Below are 27,317 nucleotides of genomic sequence, written 5' to 3'. Positions count from 1 at the left end.
TCATGTTTCCAAGGGAAAACTTGAAAAAAGTGTTTAAAAATTCCTGCATTGTTCCTGCAGCTTAAGCAAACGCCCTGTACCAATGCGAAATCCTGTCTTTTCGAAGTTTCATCCACTCGCGTTCGTCCACATCCTCCCTAACGATATGCAAATAGCGAATCCTCCGAAACAATGTTTCCCCAGCCCTGTTGCATGCTTCCATCCAATTTCCATCATCTCACGGGGCCTTTTCTTGCAGGTGGTGGAGGCGGCGCCGAGGCAGTCACGGCCACTTTCGACTTATTCGACTCGTCGAGCGGTCCTGACCTCACGCTGTCCCCGCAGACATTCACCAACTCCACGGAGACCTTCATCAACGACAACTCCGATAGCTTGGGGGGAGTCCCGCAGGATCAAGATGCAGGTTGGTGGACTGATTTCAGATCTGACTGGCGTACGCCGTCGGGGATATAGGCATGAATATATTGTGTGGCGAAAACTTTTTTCATTTTATAGTCAATCTGGCGACGGGAAGCAAATTCATATTGATTTTTGTCATGGATATGTTGTCTCGAAAAAATTCCCCTCCAGGTGCACTATCTCTCTTTCCAAAAGACTAATTCGGAATACCTAAAAAGTGCACTAGTAAAAGGTGGAATTTATGAAATTTTCCAAAAAATAATTTCTTTCCTGACAGACACCGATGGTCACAGAAATCTAGTCATTTCGGATTGACCTCAAACGGGCAAACGTAGACATAGAGACACGGACTGAGCATAGCATGAAATATTCTATTGGCGAATCCCTTAGAATATAGAATAACAGGAAGGAGCATATTGCTCATTTCAATTTGACCGGAATAGAGGAGAAATATGGCCGATTTATATTTCCGTTTCAACAGTGGCGTAGGACAATGAAGTTTCCAAAAAAACAACTTCAATAGTCAGTTGATTCTGATTAATCAAAAAAATTAGGAAAGCACTGACGTAAAGTCAGAAGCTTTTTCAAGCTAGTTCAAATTGATAATCGAAGCGGAAATTCACCCCGCCTAACAGTGCTTGGTTAAATACTTAATGGTATTATTATAAGGTCTATGACTTAACATCACCTACGCCCATGGAGTGTTATTGTCATAGGATAATCTTGTTATGTTATGAAATTCAGAAACTTACAATTAATACCTGATATTCAGCTTAAAAAATCACCTACCTATGAAGTGTAACACTGGAATTTTCATTTTTTAATGTTGAGCAATAGCCACAAGCAGCACAAGTAACCATGTTTTCCGATTTTGTAATATGATGTAGGAATACTTAAAAGGATTATAACACTGACTTTACTAGATTAAATACCAAATATTCACGATAAAATATCCAAAATCCTTATTTCCAGCAAATTTCAAGAATCCAAATTACCAAAATTAAGTTGAAACATCACTTTGTTCATTTGACTTCCAAGTCTGCCACTTTTCAAATCAAAATTTGGAAGACCAATATGGCCGTTTCCGTCGTACAATTCCCGTCACATTTATTCGAAAAAGGTCCTTCCTGTTATTCTAGGTTCTAAGGCGAATCCAAAAATCTAGACGCCCTCTGCCGACTGAATTACGAAACTACTTTGTCAGTACTGCAAAGTCAAAATAAGTTCCTTATGTTTTTTCTTATCTCACGTTTTCCAACAAAGTATTATAATTATTTTTTGCAGAAGTTATATTGGGATTATTGTCTGGGTTTCTGAATAGAAATATTAATTCCGAAAAAATATTGGATAATGTGTTTATACCAGTGCTTTCAACTGGCAGGAGTTCGGTTAAACGATTTTTCTTTGCAAGAGTTTTCTGCTAAATTCTATTGACGATTTAGAAATACAATTTCATAATTTTCATACTTCCAAATGAATGCTCTTTCTCATCTGTAGAACTTGTTCCATGAACTGAATCATATTTATGTCTCTTGAGATTTCAGTATAAGGAATACCTATATCATAACATGGAATTGAAATACTTTAAATAGAAACTTCACAAACTTAGTATATGCTGCCTCAACATTATTAGCTAGGTTTAATTCAAAAAAGAATCTGTGAAATAATAGGATTTTGTGTCTAGGTACAGTGGATCACCAATATCATCGCTCGATTTTATTTCACAATTCATCCTTTTCATTCCAAAGAATGTTGATCTTTCTTTACGAAACTAAATCAATCAATTCACTTCCGATAAATATCTTGATTTTCTAGAAAAACTCTCTTAGGCCGTACAAATCTCGAAAAGAGTACTGACAAACGTCAAAGTTTGTTTTCATTTCGCAGCGCCCTCAACGGTAATTGGATTCGCGAATTTTATAAAAAGAAAGAAATGATCGTCGGGCCAATTCCTGTCTCTTTTCTGTTGGCATAGAGGTGAGTAAGGACCAATCAAAATTCTAGAAAAAGATAACTAGCAGGCCCGATGTCCAGTTTCTCTCTGTCCCTTTTTTTGACAGTATTTCATGCACAGATAGGAAGGGAAGCACAGTACATGTCTCTATGTCTATGGGGGCAAACAAACCATCTATGGAGAATAGAGAGAAGGAAAACGATCGCTGCTTTGAGACCATAGATTTTTTGTCCCCTAAAATATGTACCAATAGGGTAGTTCATGCTTTTGCCAACAGGCGCGCTGGCCATCACGGGATGGCAAAATTTTGATTCAAACTAATTGTAGTTGGCTGAGTGAATTGTCTTCCTGGTGACAGATGATTAGAATATTATTGTTTTCAATTTTTGATAAGAGAACAACCATGGTGAAATGTTGAAGAGTGTGCTAGTGTAAGAGTGTTTTGGCATCGGAAAGAAAAGAAGAATAAAATTTCCTAGTGCATTTTTGAGAGAAAATTGGAAAAAAACCTTCCTCGAGAATCGACTCGGAATCGATTTGGGTGTCAAGAGCACTTTTGCGATGAAGATATCAAAAAGCTGATGGATTCATTATGAAAGAAATCGAAATTGTCATCCCTCGTGAGAAGTGGACTCTTCTGAATAAGAATATCTAACCAATAAAACTACACGGTTCAGAAGTAGATATTCTTGAAGAATTTTGTTGGCATAACATATCGTTTATAACGGTTCTCAGTTGAGTATTGGAAACAGAATCTACTCTAATACCTAAGTTTCAAATCTGAGATTGATACCTTTTGTTGTCTTGATGTGTACTACTCCTCAATGCGAATTTATATAATTTTGAAGATTACAGTAAACCAACTAACAAACCTGTTTTCAATAAACAATGATAAACAAATGTAGGTAAAATTGTTTTCATCAGTGATTTCTTTTGAATTTAATTGATTTCGTCATTTATTATGAGTGAATAAAGCTCATAACATAGTCCCCTTTATAATATGACTTGTATTTTATTGCATATAATTCAGAGAACTCATATTAAATATAGATTTGAAGAAAGATATTTGAAAAATCATCAGAAAAACCACTATGACACATAACCTAAAATAAAATGAAGGCTATTCATTTAAAATTGACGCTAAAATCCCCACCCCTTATCGATAAACGTAGCGATCGCAGCGACTCCTAGCCTACGTTCCCTGTTTTCGGGGACACATTTTTAATACGGCGATCGTTCTCCTTCTCTCTACTCTCCATAAAACCATCCATGATATTTATCATCGCAAAACATTAAATGGCACCTGTCAATATTATAGAAAATAGTAAGTTTTCTGTCTTACCTAAGTTGCACGTCACCTCTGAAGCATAAATAATATTCACTGAAGGACATTTTTTTGGTAAACTTACAAGTATTAGGTAATAAAAATCACTCGAAACCACAAAAATATAAACCCAAGCAACACTTGTTTGCCCATAGACATATGATTTGTGTGTGCCCCTCAACGGTCCTGTCAAAGTCAGCTGATTCGAAATGACCTATTACATGCGCTTTGACAATCGGTCAGACTAAGGTATAAAGGGTGAGTCTTTGACTCGTATAAATAGTGATATCTTGAGTTCGAAAAAGACTTATCAAATAAATGAGAAACCATATTCCAAAATTCATTTCATTCAATAAAACCGTTTGTGAGATAAATTTTTTTTATGGTTTTTCAACAGCCTGTATCTTTTAAATCGAGCCGATTCGACAAAAATGAGTGAGTAAAAAAGAGTTTCTTTTGACCTCAAGAATCTACTGTTGAAATATCTGTACTAGTCAAAGACTCACTCTATATAATTTAGTCAGTTTTATTTGTTTGCTGAAACTTTAACCTAAACCAGCCAATCCACCCTGCCAGAACCGAAAGTCTACTAAAATTTGTTGAATTTTTTCACAATTTATTACAAATTACAACAGCCGTGAGCTTGAGCGAAATTCTTAAGATTTCCATAACTTCCAAATGGTTGAAGATAAACTAGTTAAAGGCATATAAAATTGAAGGAATTCATGCATTTCGAAATATGGAAATAACGTTTGTTTTCACAAGTTAGCTTCTAGCGCATAATAGTGAGCAAAACTACCTATTAATGTATAGAATTTTGAAAAAAAAAAGAGATTAGGTTCGGTTCCACGAAGAAGCCTAGTTGTAATACTTTATCAGGCTCGATACCAACGATTCATCAGCGCTAAAATAAAATTACCCTCCTTCAATCAAACATGAAAAATATATCAATTTGTGGTCGGACATTCGAGCGAGGATCTGTGCAGCCAGTCGAGATATCATCGAGGCTTAATTATAACAGAGCAAATAATAATCTTCGAATCAATATTATTCAACAACTGGCGCTCCTAAAATCAATAGAGAAATGTTCGTCTCCTAATGGAGAGAGGAATATTATCTCCTCCTTCCATTGGATATTCCTGGTCTGCCATCGAAACCCTGACTTCCATCTATTACCGGAAAAACTTGATTTCTTGGGCTATTTACTTGTAATTCTACTCAAGTAGGTTCCGATCCGGTTTGGAAATTATTTGGAGGACTTCTTGTATAGTCTTCTCTTATTTTTTGAGGCTTTACCTGTTCAGATTGCTGTAATCCTGTGTTGACCTAATTGATGTTGTTTTTAGAGCCTCGATTATATCGAAAAATTAAATGGAAAATATTATCTCAGAGAGGAAACAAAATACACGATATGACAGAGGGAAAAATCTTAGCTCTCAAGATTCTCCCAAAATTTTAGCGTCGTCCGGGAAACCGTTTCTGAGACACATAATGTTTTTTACAAGATGTACAGGTAGTTGCATAAAGTCTTTTGGATCGGTAATTTTTTTATTTCCGATACCTCTTACAGACATAACTGATTTGGAAGAAGAATTCCTTTTGGGTGAGTCCAAAGCAATATTTTATTCCTGACACTTCCGCTCTCATTCCTAGCAACAAGCAAGCAGGAACTGAACTAATATTTCAATTTTGCGTTAATCTGAAACTTTATCCACGAAAGCCAAACTTAATATCAACCGTGTATTGCGAGAAAAGTTTTTCTGAATGGGTTTTGCAAGTGCCCCTCTTTGAAATAATTCTCTGGTAATTATTTCTCATTAAATTTCAATGAATGAATTGCAAATTATCCGACGAGCATATTATGATGGTTATCTTTCACGCGGATGAACTTAGTTAAGTTCTTTGGTGAATAAATCATCTATGTGAATAGTGTTATAAGTGTAGAATACCATACTTTAACGATTGAAAAAAAATTATTCCTGAAATCATATCATAGATTATTACTTTATGCAGTGGTCGTGAATAAAATTTGTTTCATATAAGGAACATTTTCCATAACCTTAAAAATAACTTCTGGATATTATAGAGCAAATAAAGACTCATTGATCATATTATTCAGTAAACAGGGTGTTTCACCGGTAACGGTTACTGAAGTAGGTATTTCTATACATCACAAACAGTTAATTGTCAAATAATAATTTTGTTGTGATACTCACACAGTATTTTCGTTCCAAACCACTAGCTCAACAAGTTGCCAAACTTTTCACAATTGTTATAGATCAACCTACATGTCGAAACCATTAAGAAAGCCCGTAAAATCTGTTAAATTTATAAAAAACTTTAAGAGCATTTTTTTTCTCACATCGGAATAGATTTTATGACATCATAAAACTCCGCAATCCCATATGACTTCGAGCTCTTGTGAAATTTCGTAAGAGAGGTGAAACAATTTGGGAATTGCCATTTTCGTTTGTCGATGTGAGTGAATTTTTATAAATGGCAAGTTGATTCCCTTCGTCTTGAATTGCACGAATTTTGCTACCTATTTTTCATCTTAATACCATTTCATCCACTTCAATGTTGATCCTATAATATTTGAAAAAAAAATCACATTTCCAACGAACTGTTAGTTGTGTGAGGATTACTACTCTTCGAGTAAAGATATCCTTATAATTGCAATATGTGTTCAAGTGTTTCGTGCAGAAGATAACTCTCTTATCAGCCGCGATTCGATTAAAATGAATGTCGTCAAATTTCCCACGAAATTTTATACATCGTTAATTATTCCTCCAAAGTATTGTTCAGCTGAACCTGGTGTGAATGGAACAGCTTGTAATCAGAGTGAGGAAGTTTAATATCGCTGAAATTAACCGTATCCCATTCGGGACAAAGTTGGAAGGGTAAAATTTGTTGAGTCATTAATTTTACTAATAACGATGTTCGAAGAATACACCGTAACAATGTTTACTTCGGGCAGAAGCATGAAATATGCGATTTCTGAATCGGAATATGCAGCACTGTGCCTGTTTCTTAATTGGTTGGTTAACATTCTTTTCCAATATACCATAGGGTCACTAATTTTGCAGCTTCTTGTTGAGTTGAACCTCGTTTGACTGATACACTGTATTATGTCTACAAATATAGGCTACTGACACTGAGATCAAAGACACATGTCTTGATATAACATGTTGCATTTTCTTTAATAAGTACCTAGTACTTATTTTCGAGGAATTGACCTTTTCTAAAAGAGAGGCATTACTGGATGACTGATAGAAGAAACCGTTTCTGAATTGTCCCATATTCCCTAGCGAGGCATAACAACATCTACAGATTTATCGTGTCTGGAGAACAAGCCTCACTTTTGAATTCACCGAACACCGAACAACAGAATAACAAGACACGTGTGACATAATTCCGCTTGAAAGATATGTTCACTCCGCCCCAAATCCCAAGGAAAAAGAGCTCTGATTTTTCAATCATACAGAACTCCAACAAAAGCAACAAAATGCCTAGACGCGCCGGGTCAGAATTTTTTTTTCAATGAAGAAGGATTATGGCAAATAATTCCCGGATTTGATATTCTGGTCATGAAAAGCCACAATGGCTCTGAGCTTCAGGATATAAGACACCAGCCATGTCACTGCCTGACTGAAATAATGACGAGAGGACCATTCTGTGACCGGACTCGACAATATCGTCTGTGGACAACCTACAAGCTTTTATGAAGTTCTTATAATAGTTCATTTTGGATGTTGGCAGAAATAAGGACTTTTTTATTTTGTTGCGTCGCTTCCAGTTCGAGGTATACGTTCACTGAATGAATGGAGCTTTTTATGAACGATTTTTTTCACGTCGGAAAATCAAAACAAACCCAATTCATTCCACAAATTATTACAAACAAATGGTTTCAACAAAAACAGTGAAAAAATTGTTTAGTTATGGATTTTTACTGAACTCGTGCATTCGTGAATACAGTAATGACATTAAGATGTCAGAAAACGTCTGGTTTTAAACCAGAGAAAAGTTGACTTCGTCCGTCAAAATATTGCGTTACCATAGCAACGAACAATAACTCATTAGAAGTGTCAGTGTGAAGTTTGAGGTCAACAAAGTAAACCAGAGTTACGCAATAAATTAAAAGAAAGAAGATATCCACCGTAATTGTGAAAATCGAAAAATTGGAGTGTCGATCCATTATCAAGTATCTTTTTTTTTTATTATAATATGTATTACAGGCAATCAGAATAATCATTCTATGGGCTCATTTGCTGGCTTTAAAGCTAGATGCTTTCAATTGTCGTGATAAGGTCCTGTCCAGAGGCAGTTCCAACTCAAATCTCTTTCAGATCTGCTGGCCGTTAAGTATCTGTATTTAAAAGGGTTAAGAATTAAGCAGATTCACGAAGATATGCTTAATTCCCTTGGTGATCAATATCTTTCGTATGCGACCGTGAAAAATTGGACTGAAAGCTTCAAAAGAGGTGAATTTTCCATTGAAGATGATGACCGATCGGGAAGGCCAGTTTCTGTGTCAGTCCCCGACAATATCGATGCAGTTCATGACATGATTTTATCAGACCGTCGAATTGGGTTAAAACGAATATCTAAAGCACTGAATATTTCAAACGAACGCGTTCATCAAAAGTTCACGTCAATTTGGACATGAGAAAAATTGCTGCAAAATGGATCCCCAAATGTTTGAATGTTGACCAAAAGCGTGCAAGAGTAGAAGCATCGCGTTCGATCTGTACTCGATTTGAAAACGATGTAGACTTCTTGAACCGAATTGTTACTATGGTATGGATGGCGACACTCTGGTTCTCCAAGACCTGAGAAGTTTCATCATGAGTAATCATGATTGATTTTTTGGATAAGGGTAGAACATTAACTGGAGATTACTATTCGAAATTACTGACCACTCTACGGGATAAAATTAAAGAGAAAAGACGTGGAAAGCTATGAAAAAGTGCTTTGTTTTTGCAGAACAACGCCCCTGCACACAAATCTCATATTGCCTTGCAAAAAATTCGTGATTTAGGGTTTGAATTACTAGAACACCCCCTTTATTCGCCAGATTTGGCTCCATACGACTATCATCTCATTCCTCAACTGAAAAAAAGTTTAAAAGGTCGTAAATTCTCCTCCAACGAGGGCATAATAAAATCTGTGGAGGTCTGGTTTTAAAGGTCCAGAGACTTTGCAGATTCGCTGTACTAAATGTATCCAATTAAAAGGAGAATATATTGAGTAATAAAATATTTTGACATTGAAATTTTGTTTGGTTCTACAATAGGCTAAGAATTTTTCAATACCTATATCCTCGTAATTCTAGTGTCATTTATTTCAAATCACCCCAGTAGGTACATCCAATAATTCCAACGGACATCAATCAGGGTATTTGTGTACTCATAATTGTCATTCCATAGCTACACCCAGCTGTGTGATTATACTATTTGTATTTTCTACTGCTGATAGTTCAATAGTTCATCAGTAATCCTCGCAGTGGTAGTAAATCAATATGACGGAAGAGCAAATCACATATACGGTCGAACATTTACATGTGCCTGCTATCCCTATAACATCACTCCTTCAATAAAAGCAGTTATAAATGCGAGTTAGAGAAATATAAATCAATACTTCGCCTTGTTGGGGAGGTCGCATCCTCTGAATGATAAATTTCTCGTTCGTTTCTTGGATGTGGAATTCGTGAAAAAATACATAAATATTGCGAGCGCGTATTAATATTGCATGAATAATGCATTGTGCCCCGATGTTCAGTCGGTTTTTGCGACTTTTTCGAGGTTATAAGGCGGACAATGAAAGCGCCAAGAACATAAAGGAAGAAGAGATTTCCCATAATACTTAAAAATTAAGTGGCCTTGCGAAAATGTACCCAAAACATCATCGGGAACTGAGCCAAGTCCATTTTGATTTATTGTTTTCATTCGATAAACCTCTGTTGTATTTTCTAACTGAATCATTTTCATTTCATAAACTTCTGAATTTTCCAACTGAAGCTCCCAATTACATGATTTGCAGAATGCATTTCAAATTTCACTGTTATAGTATCAAATTCCTTCGATTGAATTGTTTTGTAGCTTCAGGACCGGTCAAAAAAATCTTTTTCAATACTTCTTAAATATATATATACTAAATATTATATAGTAGAAAGATGGGAAACTAAGCGACTGAAGTGATGTGAGTGCCATCTGTGTTTCAAATGTGTTTCTAAGACCCTAATACTGGTTAAAATATTCATTTCAAGGCCACTTGCACAAACAAATGGAATTTTGTAAGATTTCAGATCATTTTGTTCAAAGAGGTTTTGAATGTTTTGATTCCTTTTGTTTATCTAGCTCGTTCTAGTTGCGGATTATTGAAATTTATTGTCTAATTTCTTGTTGAAAACCTCTAAGTATCAAATAAAATGGATATTCTGAAATTAAGTTTTTCACTTTAAAAAGTGAAGTGGAAATTTAAGAATTAGAAGTGGTAATATGTGACTCGGTCATTCTTCGATTTTTATTTTCAGTGCTCCATAGTGGATAAAATTTTCAGGGCGAATAGTCCTGCAAACTCTACTGACTATTCACCATTTGCAATGAACAAGTCAATAATTGAGAACTATTCATCCACGTAAATTGTTGTAGGCAGGAAGCATCCCTTGCATGAGGAGCCTATTTAGGGGAAATTATGACCAATATACGTCCATTCAAAGATTCTCAATTGCTACTCTTTCAATATATTCAGAAACGCAAAGGTTTTATTGATTTCGATTTGAGAATCGAGTGACTGTAAAATTATTGTTTGAAAAGTTTCATGAAAACACTCACGGTTTTGTTAATTCATTAATCAATTTGTATATTGTGTCATAAAGAGGCCATGACATGAAGAAATCATAGGAAAAGAATAAAGAAACTACCTATAATGAAGGTAATACAGGTCTTGTATAATGTTTTTTTCAATTGTGGTTCTGACAATTCTGTGAATAATATGCAAGTAAGTGAAATATGTATGCTATGATGGTACATACATTGAATTTCTTTATTTCAAAACAATGTTTAGCACAGAAATAACATTTTCGACGTAAAGCAGTTCACCATATACTCCTGTGTCCTAGTCAAAGCTTTATTCGTTGTCTATAATTTCAAATTTTTGTAAAATTGTCATAAATTGCAAATGAAAATATAGCACATTTGACAGCGTATTTCATCGATATCAATTGATTCCAAATTCCAAACAATGTTCAGATGAAGACTAACATCCTGATTCCTGGTCACAAAACAAAACCATACTTTTGATTTGTCGCTCGGGATATTTGTTTTCTGGTTTCAACGAAGTCGATATTGAAATTCAATACAGGGAATAGAATTCGAATTTCACGCACCTCAATTATAAAACAGAAAACTGTTATTGAACAGTTTTTCTGAATTAACAGTACGTTTTTAGCGCCATCTCATTGACGAATGTGTTTTCACTGGCCAAAATCAGTTTTTAGTACCAGAGAAATTAGGGTGTTTCGTATGTTTTAAAGAAGTTTACATATGTTTCTTCAATTATACTCCGTTTCAATCTAATCCAGATTTGAATATCCAAGTTTCGTTCTTCCAATTTGAGATGAAATTTGAAATTTGTATTTTGATCGGAAAAATCTTATTTCTCAAAACTTCGAATTACCTTCACAATAAGCTTGGAATCGAAATTTGGAGGCACCTCTCCTCTCGTTCTCAATGCTTAATGCTCCAAGCACTTTTTTAGTGCTTGGCACAGCTCTGATAACAAGCAATACTACAAGGATTTTATTATTTGTTGTCGGATGCAGAAATGTAAAATTCTTCTCGTTTTTTATCGATGGATACCCTTCAATTTCTATATGAGCAAATAGCCGATATTCGGCTATTTGCATCAAATTAATGCATACTTCTTCATTGAATTCGCGGAGAATCCTCGGGAAATTTTAATTTCCCACTCGCCGAATACCCCGAATGTGCAAACCAGGCGCGGTATTTCTCCATTACCCCCGTCCGTTAAAACCGCCAAAGAGCACCAACAGATTTTTCCATGTTCTCGGACTAATTTACCTACTTTGGAGTGCCCAGGGCTGAAGAAATCGAAAATTGGTGCCCTATCCCGGGCATTTATTGATATTGACGCACGACGGCAAGTAATGGAGTGCTCGAGTTAGGGCAAACAACTTATTTCCACAGGGAATTGTCAACAGAAGACTTCATCTCATAACTCAATTTTTATACCGTCCCCTTATCACAACAACCTGCTGAGTGCGATTTCTGCGCGTCAGCCATTGGCGTGCACCGGCTATCACTTCTGGGTATACGAGGATATATTGAAAAATTCTTAGCCTACTATAGAACCAAACGAAATTTCAATGTCAAAATATTTTATTACTCAATATATTCTTCCCTTAAAGGGATACATTCATTACAGCGAACCTGCAACGTCTCTAGACCTTTCAAAAAAAATGTTCTTCTTGCTCTGCAAACCAGACCACCACAGTTTTTATTACCTCCTCGTTGGAAGAAAATGTAAACTTTTTTTAGTTGAGGAAAGAGTTGATAGTCGGATGGAGCCAAATCTGATGAATAAGCAGGGTGTTCTAGTAATTCAAACCCTAAATCACGAATTTTTTGCAAGGGCGTTGTCCAGCAAAAACAAAACACCTTTGGATAGCTTTCCGCTTCTTTTCTCTTCAATTTTTTCCCGTAGAGTTATCAGCAATGTCGAATAGTAATCTCCGGTTATTGTTTTACCCTTATCCAAAAAATCAATCCTGATTACTCTATGGCAATCCCAAAAAACTAAAGCAAGAACTTTTCCAGCAGATTTTTGGACACGAAACTTCTTATATCTTGGAGAACCAGAGTGTCGCCATTCCATGGATTGTTGCTTTGTTTCTGGATCGTAGAAATGTACCCAAGTCTCATCCATAGTAGCAATTCGATTTAAGAAGTCTACATCGTTTTCAAATCGAGCACAGATCGAACGCGATGCTTCTACCCTTGCACGCTTTTGGTCAACATTCAAACATTTGGGGATCCATTTTGCAGCAATTTTTCTCATGTCCAAATTGACGTGAACTATATGATGAACGCGTTGAAATACTCAGTGCTTTAGATATCCGTTTTAGCCCAATTCGACGGTCTGATAAAATCATATCATGAACTGCATCGATGTTTTCGGGGACTGACACAGAAACTGGCCTTCCCGATCATCTTCAGTGAAAAATTTACCTCTTTTTAAGCTTGCAGTCCAATTTTCTACGGTCGCATACGAAGGACATTGATCACCAAGGATATTAAGCATATCTTCGTAAATCTGCTTAACTGTTAACCCTTTTAAATAGAGGTACTTGATGATGGCTCGTTACTCCAATTTTTCGATTTCCACAATTTCGGTGGACATCTTCTTTGTTTTAATTTATTGCGTAACTCTGGTTCACTCTTTTGACCTCAAATTTCACATTGACACTTCTAATGAGTTATTGTTCGTTGCTATGGTAACGCAATATTCTTATTTGCATGGAACTGTTCTTGGCTAACTAGATATCAATACATCCTCGTAATATAATTGATTATCATCACATAATATAACTAAGGTTGAAATGTGAGAAAATCAAAACCATTTCAGGAAACTGTGGCACAAGGACCCTTGTGCCACCCCCTTGCTACGCCACTCTGGTATCTGTACGACATTTGACCCAATCTATCGAAAATTTCATCTTCCCAATTAGCCAGATTCTTCAGTAAATCAATTACAGACGGGCTTGTGTTCTTTCGCTTCATCTTTGAAGCCGATTTAAGTTTGTTTTCTTTCAGGACGTCGAAAAATAAATGAGGTTGACAGCGAAAGGACTAAAGTTCGTTAAATGAGTACGTTTCGGGGTAAAAAGACACACGCGAATTCTTTTTGACTGATGTTTCTCCTAACAGGTCGTATGTACCGACAATTCGATGATTAAAGTCACAAATATAAGGAGTTTGGAAAAGTTTTCTTAACTTACCAGTTGGAAGGTTACGTATAACTGTAATAATATGTAAATAATGTAATAATATGTAAATAAATGACTCCATGAAGCTAAAAATATGTCCTTGATGGCACAAGGGCTTCAACAACGGAGAGGAATTATTGTTTGGGAAAGTCAGAACTTTGACATTGCAGAAATCAATGAATTCACGCATTCGAAAACCGAAAAGGTTTCGCCGTTATAATCTTGGAACTATTTATGTTCTAAGGTTATAATAATATAATACCTTGATAGGATTCTAAAATCGAAAAAATAATTCAAATTATTCAGTTGAACTGTGAGTTTCTCATAATATTCAAATATGTACTCTTAAATTTCAGTATCAACGACAACTGACGAAAAGAAAATCGGAAGTACAACACCGGATGTTGTTAAACTAGCTGTTAAAAGACAAAGACCCAAAGCAGCATCGCCTAATCGTCAAGGGCCTCAACAATGCCAAGTGAGTATTCAAAATAATAAGGTTAATCGATTATATTATCCACAAATCAAATAACTCTCATATCAGACATTACCCACAATTTTTTATTATATTATTGACAATCGATAGATTTAATAGATGAATAACAGTGGACGCATACAGACTTGAAATGTCAGAAGATTATTTTTATGGAAACGTAAAGTGTAGACACAGTTCCCGACTTCTAAGGAACAAAGACAAGCTTCTCATCCTAGACTTCAACAGTTAGTAAAATTTCATTTATACCAATACATAAAGACACAAATGCAGGATCCCTCACAACAAGATCCTGAAAAAAGCTTACTGAAACGACATAAAACACTACGCTCTGAATGAAAAACATCAGACAGATCTCCAATTTATACGGCCATCAATTAGTCATGCGGAAAATGAAATGGGAAAAGAGATAAAATGGAGTTTCCAATTATCCCAACGTCACAAAAGTATATGCAGAATGACGGTAATATTTCTATTAAAACAATAGCAATATAGAATTTGGGAATGAAGGAACTTCGTGAAATAAAGTCCCCTTGACTAAAACGAGGTTCATTTCCTTGTCAGAGCAGACTTATTGATGATGATTGCGTCATAAGGCAAAATCCCTCTTCATCGTAGAGGAACGTTCTCGAGGTTAATGGTTGAAAAATTAATCACGTGAATAAATATACCATTTCCCGGAAAAAATTTAAATTTTCCTGTGGAATCTCGGGGTCAGTTAATGAAGAATAATCGCATCCTTATTTCACCGACTTATACGAGGTGATTCCCACAATTCAAATACGTATTGCAAATTCTACAAAGGAAGTAGGAATTTTGGGCATCCAGAGAAAATAGTCATTTTTCTAACATGTACGATCGAGTGCGGTCAAAACACTTTCCGCAAATCAAATTTGATTTGATTAATGGCCATATGCACCGTTTCATTAAACGAGATTAATTCCTTAAACATCCTTTTTTTCCATAGAGATTCTATGCTTAAACGTCGTTTTAGAGCTTAAGCTACGTTCAATCAAACGGTGCATACGGCCATAATTCATATAGGTTATAATAATAAAAACACTGTTTATTCATGTATAAATTGGGTATTTTCAAAGTTGGGCCTTTTCTATTGACAGAAGATATAAGTCATCAAAATAAGTCATTTCACCAAAAAGTGTTTGTATAAAGTCTAAAATATTTGATAGCGACTTGAAATGTCGGCGGAAAAAAGGTTGAACGCGCACTCTTGTGAAAAACATCATTTTAACCACTCTAACTCCGGGTTTCATAAAGCTTGATCGGGGAATCAACGCTTGATCGACGAATAGACGTCAATTTGTTTTCAATCGAGAATTCAGTGATGATCTTTCAGAATATCATTCTCGCTTCAAATTATGATGTTCAAACGTCCATTCAATTATTCTCAATTGCTACTTCTTCAATATATTCTGAAATGAAAAGGTTTCAGTGATTTCGTTTTAGAAATCGATTGACTGTCAAATCGTTTATCGGACTATAATAAAAGTTTAATGAATCCCGCTGCAAATGTGTGTTTTATTATGTTGAAGAAGAAAAATATGTGACACTCGAGATTAATTCACTTACTTATGTATTCTCAATTCTCTCAGGACTCTCAGGTTCATCTGTGAAGCTGAAGGCTTTGTGGAATTCTTGCGCTTTCGCCATATTGCAGTCATGTCCGATCAACGCGCAAGTAAAATACATATTAAAAAAAATATATTTTTTGGAGAAAACACTCTACGAAACAAGTTTTCTCAGTAAGGTGTTGATTTTTCTATAGTCTGAATGATTCCCAAACCTATGTTTGCATGCTTGCAATGGAAAAATAATCAGCTCAATAGGAAATTTCCTTCAAATATTTATAGCCTAGTCAAAGCAAAATTTTTTGAACACTACACCCTATCCCCTAGGATAGGGAAGAAGGACCTGTCCTACTTCATCATAATGGAGTAGAGGGTGAATTTGTTGACTGTTCCCCATCAACAACTAGGCATAACTGAAAAATTTGGCATACAAGAATGCAATCCTGAATTCCATTCGTACGATTTTCAGCGTAACAGCTCGTTGTTCCGTTGCGAGGAAACAGCCGATGTTGAATCTACATATTTAATGAAATTTGTATTCAATTTCGGCATGAACGAGTACATTCAATATAGGTGTAATTATTTTGCGGATGGTTTGGCGAAAATGCAATCAAGCGAATTGGCAGTGAATTCAGCGTTATATTTGATCGACATTTTTCGAATGTTTGTTCATAAATATATAAATCTGCCGCGTCATCCTTGCATCGGACCGTTATCAGGGCATGGATTCGAGTACAATTTTCCCTGAATTATGGCTTTCAGCAAATGAAAATATAGTCATTATCGACCATGCGCCTAGGCTTGTCTGTCGCGGATCTTTCTGCAGTGATTCAGACATGATGTTTTCATTTCGAACAAATTTGATCCTGGGAATCGATCGCTAATATGCGTTATTTGAACTTGATTCTTCGAATAATTAAGAAACATATTATTCAAGCTATATTTCAAGAACTTCTCTTCTTATCTACAACACAAACCCTCCAGCACCCAATGTCTCTTCAATAGGAGAAATGTTGTTTTATCTCCTGATTGAAATTAAATGAACTAACTTATGCAATTATTGAAAAATGATTCATTTTTTACGAGTAAAGTTCATGTCTACACAAAACAAGAAACAAGACCAATGCATTTATAAAATGTAGTCGAACCAAAAATTTCTAGAGTTTCTACTTTCAATTTTCTCACTAAGAAAGGTCTGATGGGAAAATAAATTCTTCAGAAAATTTAATATACACTGCGCAAAAAAATTAACGCACATTATGGAAATCTCGAATTTATTCTACAAGTGAGGGTGTTCTCAATGATGATTATTTTTATCAGAATTATGCATGCATATATGTATATGTTATCCACTTTCAACGGGTTTCTTCAATACAGATGTTTTTTCCCAGCAGGAATAAAAAAAAAGATGATATTATCAGATTTTGAATGTATTGGCTCCATTCTAAAATCAGTTGTTCTCGATCAATTCTAGTGATCAATAGTTTTTCTTTCGTTTGATTCTCTACACTCGATCGCTATGCAACGCGAAACACGCAATTTGACCCAAGAGGAATGTGCCCAAGCGGTAGTTTTGCGAGAAGAAGGGTGGACATACACAAGAATTGCAGAAAGGTTTGGGGTTTCCCATACAAGTGTGTCCAGAATGTTACAGCGATTCAGGGAGACAGATATAAATGTCCGAAGACCAGGACGGGGTAGACCACGGGTAACAACTGCCATCCAAGAACGTTACTTTAGAGTTTCTTCGTTGAGACAACGGTTGCAACCGCTCGCCTCCTTCAAATTCAGCTTGAGCAAATTCATGAGGTGCAAATTAGCACTCAGACAATAAGAAATCGCCTCAGAGAATATGATTTAAGGCCTCGTGTCGCGGCAAGAGGCCCAGCTCTTACCCCAGCCCATCGAAGGGCGCGTTTGGATTTTGCGAGATAGCATATCCATTGGGAAGAGGCCGTTTGGGAAAGAGTTCTCTTCACGGATGAGTCTAGATTCTGCCTCTACCATTGTGATCGACGTTCCCTTGTATACAGACGTCCACATGAAAGATATGCTCAGTGCAATTTCCTGAATACTACTGGTTTCGGGGGAGGATCGATTATGGTATGGGGTGGAATATCTTTGACTGCTCGCACAGACCTAGTGGTCTTTGATAATGGAGCTATGAATGCTGATAAGTAATATAAGGAACATTCTTGAAGAGCATGTAGTGCCATTTGCCCCATATATGGGGCAAATGGTGAAAATTTCAAGTTTATGGACGATAATGCCAGACCCCATCGTGCGCGCATCGTTCAAGAGTACCTTGAAGAGGTTGAAGTCTCTCGAATGGAATGGCCAGCAAGAGGTCCAGATGTCAATCCGATTGAGCAGGTTTGGGACAACCTCAATAGAAGGCTGAGTAGTTCAGAAAATCATCCAGCTACTCTTAATGATTTAGGAATCCAACTCGGGGAAATCTGGGAAGGATTAGATCAGAACATTTTAAGACCACTCATTTTGAATATGAACCGTCGTTGCCGAGCTGTAATTAACGCAAGGGGTGGAATACCAAGTATTAAATTACTTATCAGCATTTCAGAATTTTGAAAATTGTTCTCTTCTTTCACATAAGATTCGGTGAAATCCTGAATTTTTCTTCCATTTAATGTGTCTTGTTTCGTTCAAAACCTTCCCGAGAGAACATAAAAAATAAGTTATAAAATCAATGTAGAGTTAACTTTCATTAAAATTGAGATTTTCAGAATGTGCGTTAATTTTTTTGCGCAGTGTAGTTTGTCAACAATGTCTAGCTGTAGTCAGCCTACGTTTCTTTCTGTTGTACGGAATGGGAAAATACAAATGACTGCTCTGAACAATTTGGAAAAATTACTCAAGTCAAAATTCACAAAGATTGGGGCTTTTTGATAGAAACTGGGCCAATTACTACCCTTTGAAAAACAGGAATCACTCCTTCAGTGTATGTATTTGATAAGTTGAATCATTTCATCAGTTTGATAGAAATAGGGTTGATACAAACCCCATAAATAACAATATGGTCCTTAGAAACAAAAGCTCTATCTATAACTGGCACAAAAAGTTAAGGTTGCCGTTTGAAAAAACTGAACAACTGAACTTACTTCGAGTAAATAGCGAAGATATGAATTTTGTACCTTATTTATCACTCACTCTGTCTGAAGTCATGTTGCATAAACTTGAATTCCTGATTTTCCTCATAGTATCTGTCAACATTTCATCATTAATACTTCGAACGATCATTATAAAACTAAAGTTTTCGCAAAAAACCTTCAGTAACAGACTTCTCATTCAATTCTTCAACATGAACTTTTTCTCGCTGTGAAATCCAGGTAGCTTCAAAATCCACTCACAGTTGGTGCATCTCGGGGACCGGACAGGTTTGTGTTCAACGAATGCATTGTTCGCAATACTCTATAGTCTGTTTAGTTTCTGTCGAGTGGCCCTTGCCATCAGAAAGTCCAGGCAGACATCGAGAGTGGAGGCTGGTTGCTAACCAACAGCTCTGCAGATATTTCATTACTCCGATAATAAAGAGAGAACGGGGAGCTCTACAATGTAAATACAATTTCACTGGAACTTCTCGCTACATAATAAAACAAGGAATTTTTCATGTAGCACCGATATTAAATTCGAGAGAGTTTCTCTGTTCGTTCGCTGATGCGAGGGTGGAGGATTTTTGTGTTGCATTTTAAACGTGGTAATAATGGCATATTCCCAATTCTTATACGATGTCTAGTTTTGAAAGAATACAGGAAAAATAACGCATTGATTATTCGAACGATATAATAATGGAGAAAATGTATCAATTTCTCTCCTCGTCTATGCTTTTTGTTGAAGATTGAAGTTTTCGGAAGTTTTCACTCAGATATCTCGATAATACGAGGATGTATTGATATCTATTTAGGCTAGACCATTTCCATGCATAAAAAAATATTGCGTTACCATAGCAACGAACAATAACTCAGTAGAAGTATCAGTGTGAAGTTTGGGGTCAAAAAAGTAAACCAGAGTTACGCAATAAATTAAAAGAAAGAAGATGTTCACCGGAATTGTGAAAATCGAAAAATTGGAGTATCGAGCCATCATCAAGTATCTGTATTTAAAAGGGATAAGAGGTAAGCAGATTTACGAAGATACGCTTAATATCTTTGGTGATCAACGTCCTTCGTATGCGACCGTGAAAAATTATACTTCAAGCTTCAAAAGAGGTGAATTTTCCATTGAAGATGATGACCGATCGGGAAAACCAGTTTCTGTGTCAGTCCCCGAAAATATCGATGCAGTTCATGACATGATTTTATCAGACCGTCTAATTGGTCTAAAACGGATATCTGAAGCACTGAATATTTCATACGAACACGTTCATCACATAGTTCATGTAAATTTGGACATGAGAAAAATTGCTGCAAAATGGATCCCCAAATGTTTGAATGTTGACCAAAAGCGTGCAAGGGTAGAAGCATCACGTTCGATCTGTGCTGGATTTGAAAACGATGTAGACTTCTTAAACCGAATTGTTACAATAGATGAGACTTGGGTACATTTCTACGATCCAGAGACAAAACAACAATCGATGGAATGGCGATACCCTGGTTCTCCAAGACCTAAGAAGTTTGGTGTCGAAAAATCTGCTGGAAAAGTCTTGCTCATGTTGTCATGCAAAAAATTCGTGATTTAGGGTTTGAATTACTAGAACACCCTCCTTATTCACCAGATTTGGCTCCGTCCGACTATCATCTGATTCCTCAACTGAAAAAAGTTTAAAAGCAGGTCCTAAATTTTCTTCCAATGAGGAGGTAATAAAAGCTGTGTAGGTCTGGTTTGCAGAGCAAGAAGAAACATTTTTTTAAAGGTCTAGATACTTAGCAGGTTCGCTGTAATAAATGTATCCAATTAAGAGGAGAATATGTTGAGTAATAAAATATTTTGACATTGAAATTTTGTTTGGTTCAATTGTAGGCTAAGAATTTTTCAATTTATCCTCGTATGTTGTATTTGTTAAATGTTTCTAGATTCTGCAACAGCTCATCTTCCTTTAGAGTAGTGTTTTGAAATGCTTCCATAATCCAATAACATTACAAGATATAAAAAAGGTGTATCATGTTTCGTTAAAAAAATGTTTGGTGTTGTAGTTTGGTTTCTTTGATTCAAAATTGTCAGCATTTCAGTACCTATGTGTTTCCGCATAGATTGGATTGTGTTGTTTTTATTTAGAAAACAGCTCCAAATTGAGTAAGTGTAAAGTGTGGCTTAAATTCTGGGTCATGGTGGACTGTGATCATGAATAAAATTCCATCGCATTTCCATACATTGAACATTCGAATATACTCTCAATTTGTTAAATCCAATTATGTTAATTGATATCTGTAACAACTGACTCAAAATCCTTGAGACTAATACTCACTGAACCTCTGCCAAGTTAATGAATTTTTCCGCCATAGACATAAACCCAGAATATAACTCTTCCTGATCGATTATGAGCAATTAAGAGTCGATTTATTTTTTCATTCCAGATATGTGCCAAAGTGTTCGGAAATGCCTCGGCCTTGGCGAAGCACAAACTAACACACAGCGATGAGAGAAAATACGTTTGCACCATGTGTGGCAAGGCCTTCAAACGACAGGACCACTTGTAAGTTTTTTTGTAAGAATCGTTTGATCGACGTAATGAAACGAAATACAGTGGAATGTTCCTGGCAGACCCTCAAAAGAATTCCTGAAAGTTATCCCGAGAAAAGTACAAAGACTTTTCTAAGGCGATTGCTTCATTTCGATTATGTCACATTCGGCATGGCGGTTCTATAGATTTCGAGTGGTTTCTGCCGAATTATCTCGGTTCTCGTTCAGAAACTTCGAACCATTGAGATTAAGAATAATTCAACGAAGTTTCAAGATGTGAGAAAACTGAAAGAAAAGGATTAAGATTTAGGAAGTTCACAGGATAAGTTCAGGATCTGAATACAACGGTTGACTGGGCTGAATCCGCCCAACGGTTTCAGAGCTATAGGAATCTAAAAAAAAATTCTCAATATTCAGAAAATACCGAGCCATTTGAATTGACACTCAGTCACTAGTTTCGGTGTAGCGTATGGGAGATTTTTGCAAAATTTCGTGGTATAGTTTTATTTGAAAATGAAAAAACAAGTGAAAAACTGTATTGAATTCAGGAAATATTCTTCTGATTGCTGTCGAATTCCGCACTTATCTTTGAATCGGTGTTTTAGAACCGAATACTGTAGCTTTCAACCCTATCAGATTTGAAAAAGGCGATCTAAATTAAACTTCATGTTTCGCTTTGTTATTAAAAGTCCAAATTTCGAAAAAATTTGTTTTGATATAGCAAAAGAAAAAGCTTGGCTGAAACGCATGAAATATGAAACTAAACAAAGGCCTTAACGAAATGATAGCTTTCTTATAGTGAGGTTGTCATAACACATTCTATGAGTGCTGCTTCGTTTCAGCCATAGAAACTGAAATGTTTATAACGTGCGTTCAAAAAAATTCGTCGTCAAGTAGGCTATGGAATTTTGAACGTCGATATTTCGTGCCTAAACGTAATTCTTAGCTCGTGCTATACTATTTTCCAGGTGAACTGTCATTTAAGCATTTTTGATTGTTGTTGAATTAAAATTATCAGCAAATTATAAAGATGGTTTTCACGGACGTGTGAAAGGCTTTTACTATTGAATCCTACTTCAAAATTTGAAAGAAAATTGAAGAAGAATGGAAATATTCTGTTCCGGCGACTTCATAGAAGCCTATGTTGCTGTAGATTATTAAGTATGAATTTTTCCATTGTATTTTTGCGATGTGTTGACGAAACAGGTATGTTCAAACAAAAAAGGTGTCGACCAAAGAGGAAAACTCCAGAGTTCAGCAATAATGAAAACATCATGACAGAAGCTCGACAAACCTCTGTTCAGGTTTTACCTCAAGTGGCTGGAGTATCCGTTGGCATATGCCACCCGATTTTGAAAAAAAGATATACATTTGTTTCCATAAAGATTGACATTTTATCAGAAAACTGAAAAGGTTGTGATTACCTAACCTTGTAACATCCAAGAAAAATTGGAGTTCAGTATGCATCAGTCAAAGGCAAAATGTAGACCTACTTTCTTTTATCGAACTTTAATAGCAGAACGTTATGAAGGAGAAAGCATCATGCCTTTTTATAGCTGAATTGAATTTTAATAAATTGTCCAATAGCTATTTTCGTGTAATTCAGTTCTTTTAGTTTAGTCATGGATTTTCAGTAATGACTGAATCAATTCAATATTTATAGAGAATTAATGAACATATTATTGAGATTCTTACTGTGATTTATTCATATGACTGAAGTAGCTAGAACCTTCTTACAAAAAAAACATAATACCACGATCAATTCAAGATTCATGTCTCTTACGTATGAAAATAGTGGACGGTTAAAATTTTTACGAAGAATTTTTCTAACCGCCTCCGATTGTTTGGATTCTTGTCATTTTACTCAATGAAAGAAATGCTTTTCGAACGTTGGGTGAAATTTACAGGTAACTTTTTCTAAAAAGTGCCTTTCCGTACAAAATTACGATATATAGGTTAATGTCATCATTGTTTACATTTTGGGAAGATGAAGTAATTCAAGGAAAGACATACGTTCAGCCACCGAACATCAGCCTTCAAAATTTCATAGCCTACTTGACGACCAATTTTTTTGAACGCACGTTATTAACTGGTCCATGAATTTTCATATTATTCGTTTCCCATTCCCTATTCTCCTATTTCTTCTATTTTTGATCAATCTGTACAAAAAAAACCATGAAGAAAACAATTTTAGTGAAATACAATCGAATGGTATAATGTTAAAAGAGGCTTATCCTCCCCCTTTTTATAGTAGGATAAAGTTAATGCAAACATGGTCAGTTTGCACAAAGTAGAGCTATATCCTTAAATTAATTTATGGCTATATCTCACAAACTGGACCTGCTAGAAGTAAATTGATATTATGTAGATTGGAAATTAGTGACCTCGAACTAGCAACAGGTCATGCATCAGAAAAAAGTGAAGCAATGTGTAATGTGCTTTTTTCTTCCTTCCTGCTTGAAGTGCTTGAATGTGATAGTCTTATAATTTTTCGTGTAATGAATCGTAGGAGATCTTTACATTGTACCATATATCACAAAATTCATCTAGGACCCTGAACGATGTCTATAATGCCTTGTTATAATCTTCCTACCTATTTTAAGGCTTTATTGGCGTATTATAACATACACATATTTTGGAGCGTTCTTAATTCCAATTTATATGAAGATCTGTTCTTGCTCAGGTCATAGCGCACCAACGAAACAAGGACCGGATTAATAGCGCAGTGTATTGTATTTTTCTGAAATTCTTTAGGTCACAGTCTCTGAAACAAAATCAATTAAAAATCGAAATAATCGATTTGATCCTGCGCAGGCCTTCTTCCTTGAACCAAAATATTCATTCACAATTTTTGCCACACCGGAGTACTAATTTTTGGCAAAAAAGGTCAGTGTTTTTCATAAAAATGTTCTATTGTTCTATTTTGCGATGGTATATTCCGGATGAACTGCGTGGGCCCTGTGTTTCAGTGAAACGGCACTATAGAAAAAAATTGTTTATGTTTCCTGTCCAACCGAGCAAAAAATGGAAACTGAAACTAAAATTCCCCCGCAGAGCGTCATCCGCCGCGATTTACCAAAACAAACGAATCCCGTTTCCACTTTTCCCAAAAAAAATATTTCACCGAATCTAGTCCCGTTTAATTAATAAGTTGGATGGGAGGCAGAACGTTTCGGATAAAAATACAGAGCAAACACTCCGGTTGCGGGCTGGGATTTCGCTGCGGCAAACGCCATAAAATTTTTACAGTCGGACAGGGTCTGACATCTCGTTATAAGGATTTCCAACAATGCAAGGCAAGAATGGATGCGTTAATCGCGGTCGGCAAAAAGTACAAGGACCGAAATTGGCCACGGAAAAACCGCGCGGATTCAAATCATGCGGAAAAAGTAGCGCGCGGGAAGCGTCATAAAGGAGATTGCAAATTATACTTCTTGCCGGGAAGGTGTGAATTATTTGCGGAACTGAACCAACTGCGATTCGGCGACGATGCTCGAACTTGCGGATGTTTGTGTCGAGTTCCAAACCGACCGAATTCAATGACTGGGCTTATAAGGAATTCAGTAGATAAAGCTCAGTCAGATGAAATTTAATTCAATATCAATCTATTTGAGGTGTAATGAACATATACTAAGCGACTGAGCATACTATACCTATACTCCATTCACATTTATTTTAGCAGTCGGTTGGCCATGAAATAAGTTTTTGTAACTAGAACGGAGTGAGGTTGGCACTCATGAAATGTCGTTAATGTCATAACGCCGTTGCCACAACTAATTTCAATTAATATTACGAAAATGCCGAAAGTGATTGAAAAAAGAGACAGGGTTTCAGGAAGTGCTATTTAGAACTCAGGTCCGCTCATTCAAATAGTTATGCCCTGATATTCTAAAATCCACAATACGTCAGACGGTAGCGAACATATTATTCAATATAAGAGAATTTAATATATTGTTTCATCTGAATCTAAACGACTTATATTTCAGCTGAATATTTCCACAATCAGAAAGATTGTGAATGAAGAGGATGACAAAGAATTTCCTTCAATTGGGAGACCCAAAAAAGTGGTGGCATTAGAGAATTTTATGTTTGAGTGAATTAATGCGAAAAGTTTACTACAGGATTTTCGATGAATGTCATCGTAGAATAAGTTCCCGAAAATTGATTTTTCTATTTTTCATTTGACTTGTCCTATACATTGTAAATGTCTTAAGGTACCAATAAATACCTTATTATTATTATTATATCAATGTATCAAGATGAACAGCCACAAATACGCGCCAGTTGTACTGTTAATTGTTTATTCATGTGAAATTTTTGTTCAAAGGTGAAGTTCATCTCGACTTGAAACTTCCTTTAATTCCCTTTACTTATATTGATGCAAGATGATTTTTGTTGAAGAGTTTAACATTCTTGTAATTATCTGTTGATTCCTTCGGGAGATACCCAATCCCAACCACTGCATCATATGAATTTCATCTTCGGGTTAATATTTTTGAAATATTCAACTGATGTAACGTATTCGAACTTTAGCCAAAGAAAATAACGAACATTAACTCTCCTCAAGCTAGTGCATATTATGATATTACACTGATCTCTTGTGTTTTCCATGCAAAAAACTGGATTTGGTATGCCTTCAATCACTTCAATTATGTTCGTCACATATTTTCCGAAGAGATTCGACATTGTGATAAAATACTTAATAACAGAAACTTTTACGTAGAACGGGCAACATAGCGTTGATCTAAAACCCAAAAATGTTTTGACAAGCGTCATAACCCCACATTTTCGTACTATAGGGTACTCTAACGATTTGTCAAAATCAGCTGACCGTTCGTTACCGTGGGGCACACTAAGCTTTTTATTATCACTGTAAAGAGGCATTTCTGAGAAAGTGTTAGTCTAATCACTTTAATCTAACGTTGGAAACAACATTTATTCCAAAAACATGCACAAAACACAATACTTCACTGAAACAGCATGCGAATCAATGGAGGGAAAAGCTTGTGTGCTGGATTTTGACAAATCGTTAGAGTTCCCTATACAGAGTGAAATGTATCAAATTTCCATGGCCAACCGACTGCTAAAATAAATGTGAATGGAGTATAGTGGTATAGGAAGAAGAACACAAAGTATTAATGAATAAATTACAACAACTTTTTGTATACATATGTGTGTTATGGTTGGGTAAGTGATTGATAAAAAGTTGAGGAAAACCCAACTGCAGGAAAAAAGAAACAATCAATAATGTGCTTGGCCTACATGATGTCTAATGCACTCAGAAACACGTCGGGGAATACTCCTATTGAGACTGTCGATTTACTCTCACAAGGTACCATACGAAGCAACTTGTACCTCATTCTGAGTGTCTCTAGAGACTCTAGAGTCTGTGGAGAATGAGGTAAATGGAGTAATCTTCTACCCATAATGTTCCAGACATGTTCTATTGGTGAAAGACGGGAAATTCTTGGGGGCCAAAGCAAAAAAACGATTTGATTGTCTTCAAAACGAGCCAACGTAGTTTTGATGCATCATCTTGTTGTAAAAGTGGATTGGACAGCGTTAGAAAGCAAGACAGAATAGCAAGACAGTGGTTGCAATGCACGGTGGTATAATGTTGCCTCTGATGAATCACAAAAGTGACCTACTATCATAAGCAATAGCCTCCCATACCAAAATTCTGACACTGTGGTGCACATGCTTTCCACAAGAAAATTAAGGATCTCGTTTTTCACCTCACCATTGCATTTTATGGTTTCGTCATTTTAGTGCCTTCCACAGACATGTAGAGTACATACGGTACACAGATGGCTCAAAAACAACTGAGGGTAGGCAAAATTCCTTGTCTACTGAGGGGATCACGAGAACTATAAGAGCTATGAGAAAACGGATTGCCCATTTCCGAGCTCTTTCTCAGA

The 27,317-nt window shown here is 36.0% G+C and overlaps 1 protein-coding gene across 2 annotated transcripts in view; it reads left to right on the top strand.

Moving 5' to 3' along the window:
- The window catches only part of LOC123306258, a 265,491-nt gene that overhangs the window by 212,205 nt on the left and 25,969 nt on the right, over positions 1-27,317 (top strand). For both annotated transcript variants that reach the window (XM_044888158.1, XM_044888159.1), the window contains exons 4-6: positions 239-403; positions 14,040-14,161; positions 21,294-21,412. In XM_044888158.1, coding sequence (XP_044744093.1) covers positions 239-403; positions 14,040-14,161; positions 21,294-21,412 — 406 coding nt within the window. The remainder of the gene's footprint in view (positions 1-238; positions 404-14,039; positions 14,162-21,293; positions 21,413-27,317) is intronic.

This window comes from Coccinella septempunctata, chromosome 2 (assembly GCF_907165205.1).
Source record: "Coccinella septempunctata chromosome 2, icCocSept1.1, whole genome shotgun sequence".
NCBI lineage: Eukaryota > Metazoa > Arthropoda > Insecta > Coleoptera > Coccinellidae > Coccinella > Coccinella septempunctata.
Note: the sequence above shows the minus strand (reverse complement) of the source record. Positions and strands in the feature narration are given on the sequence as shown.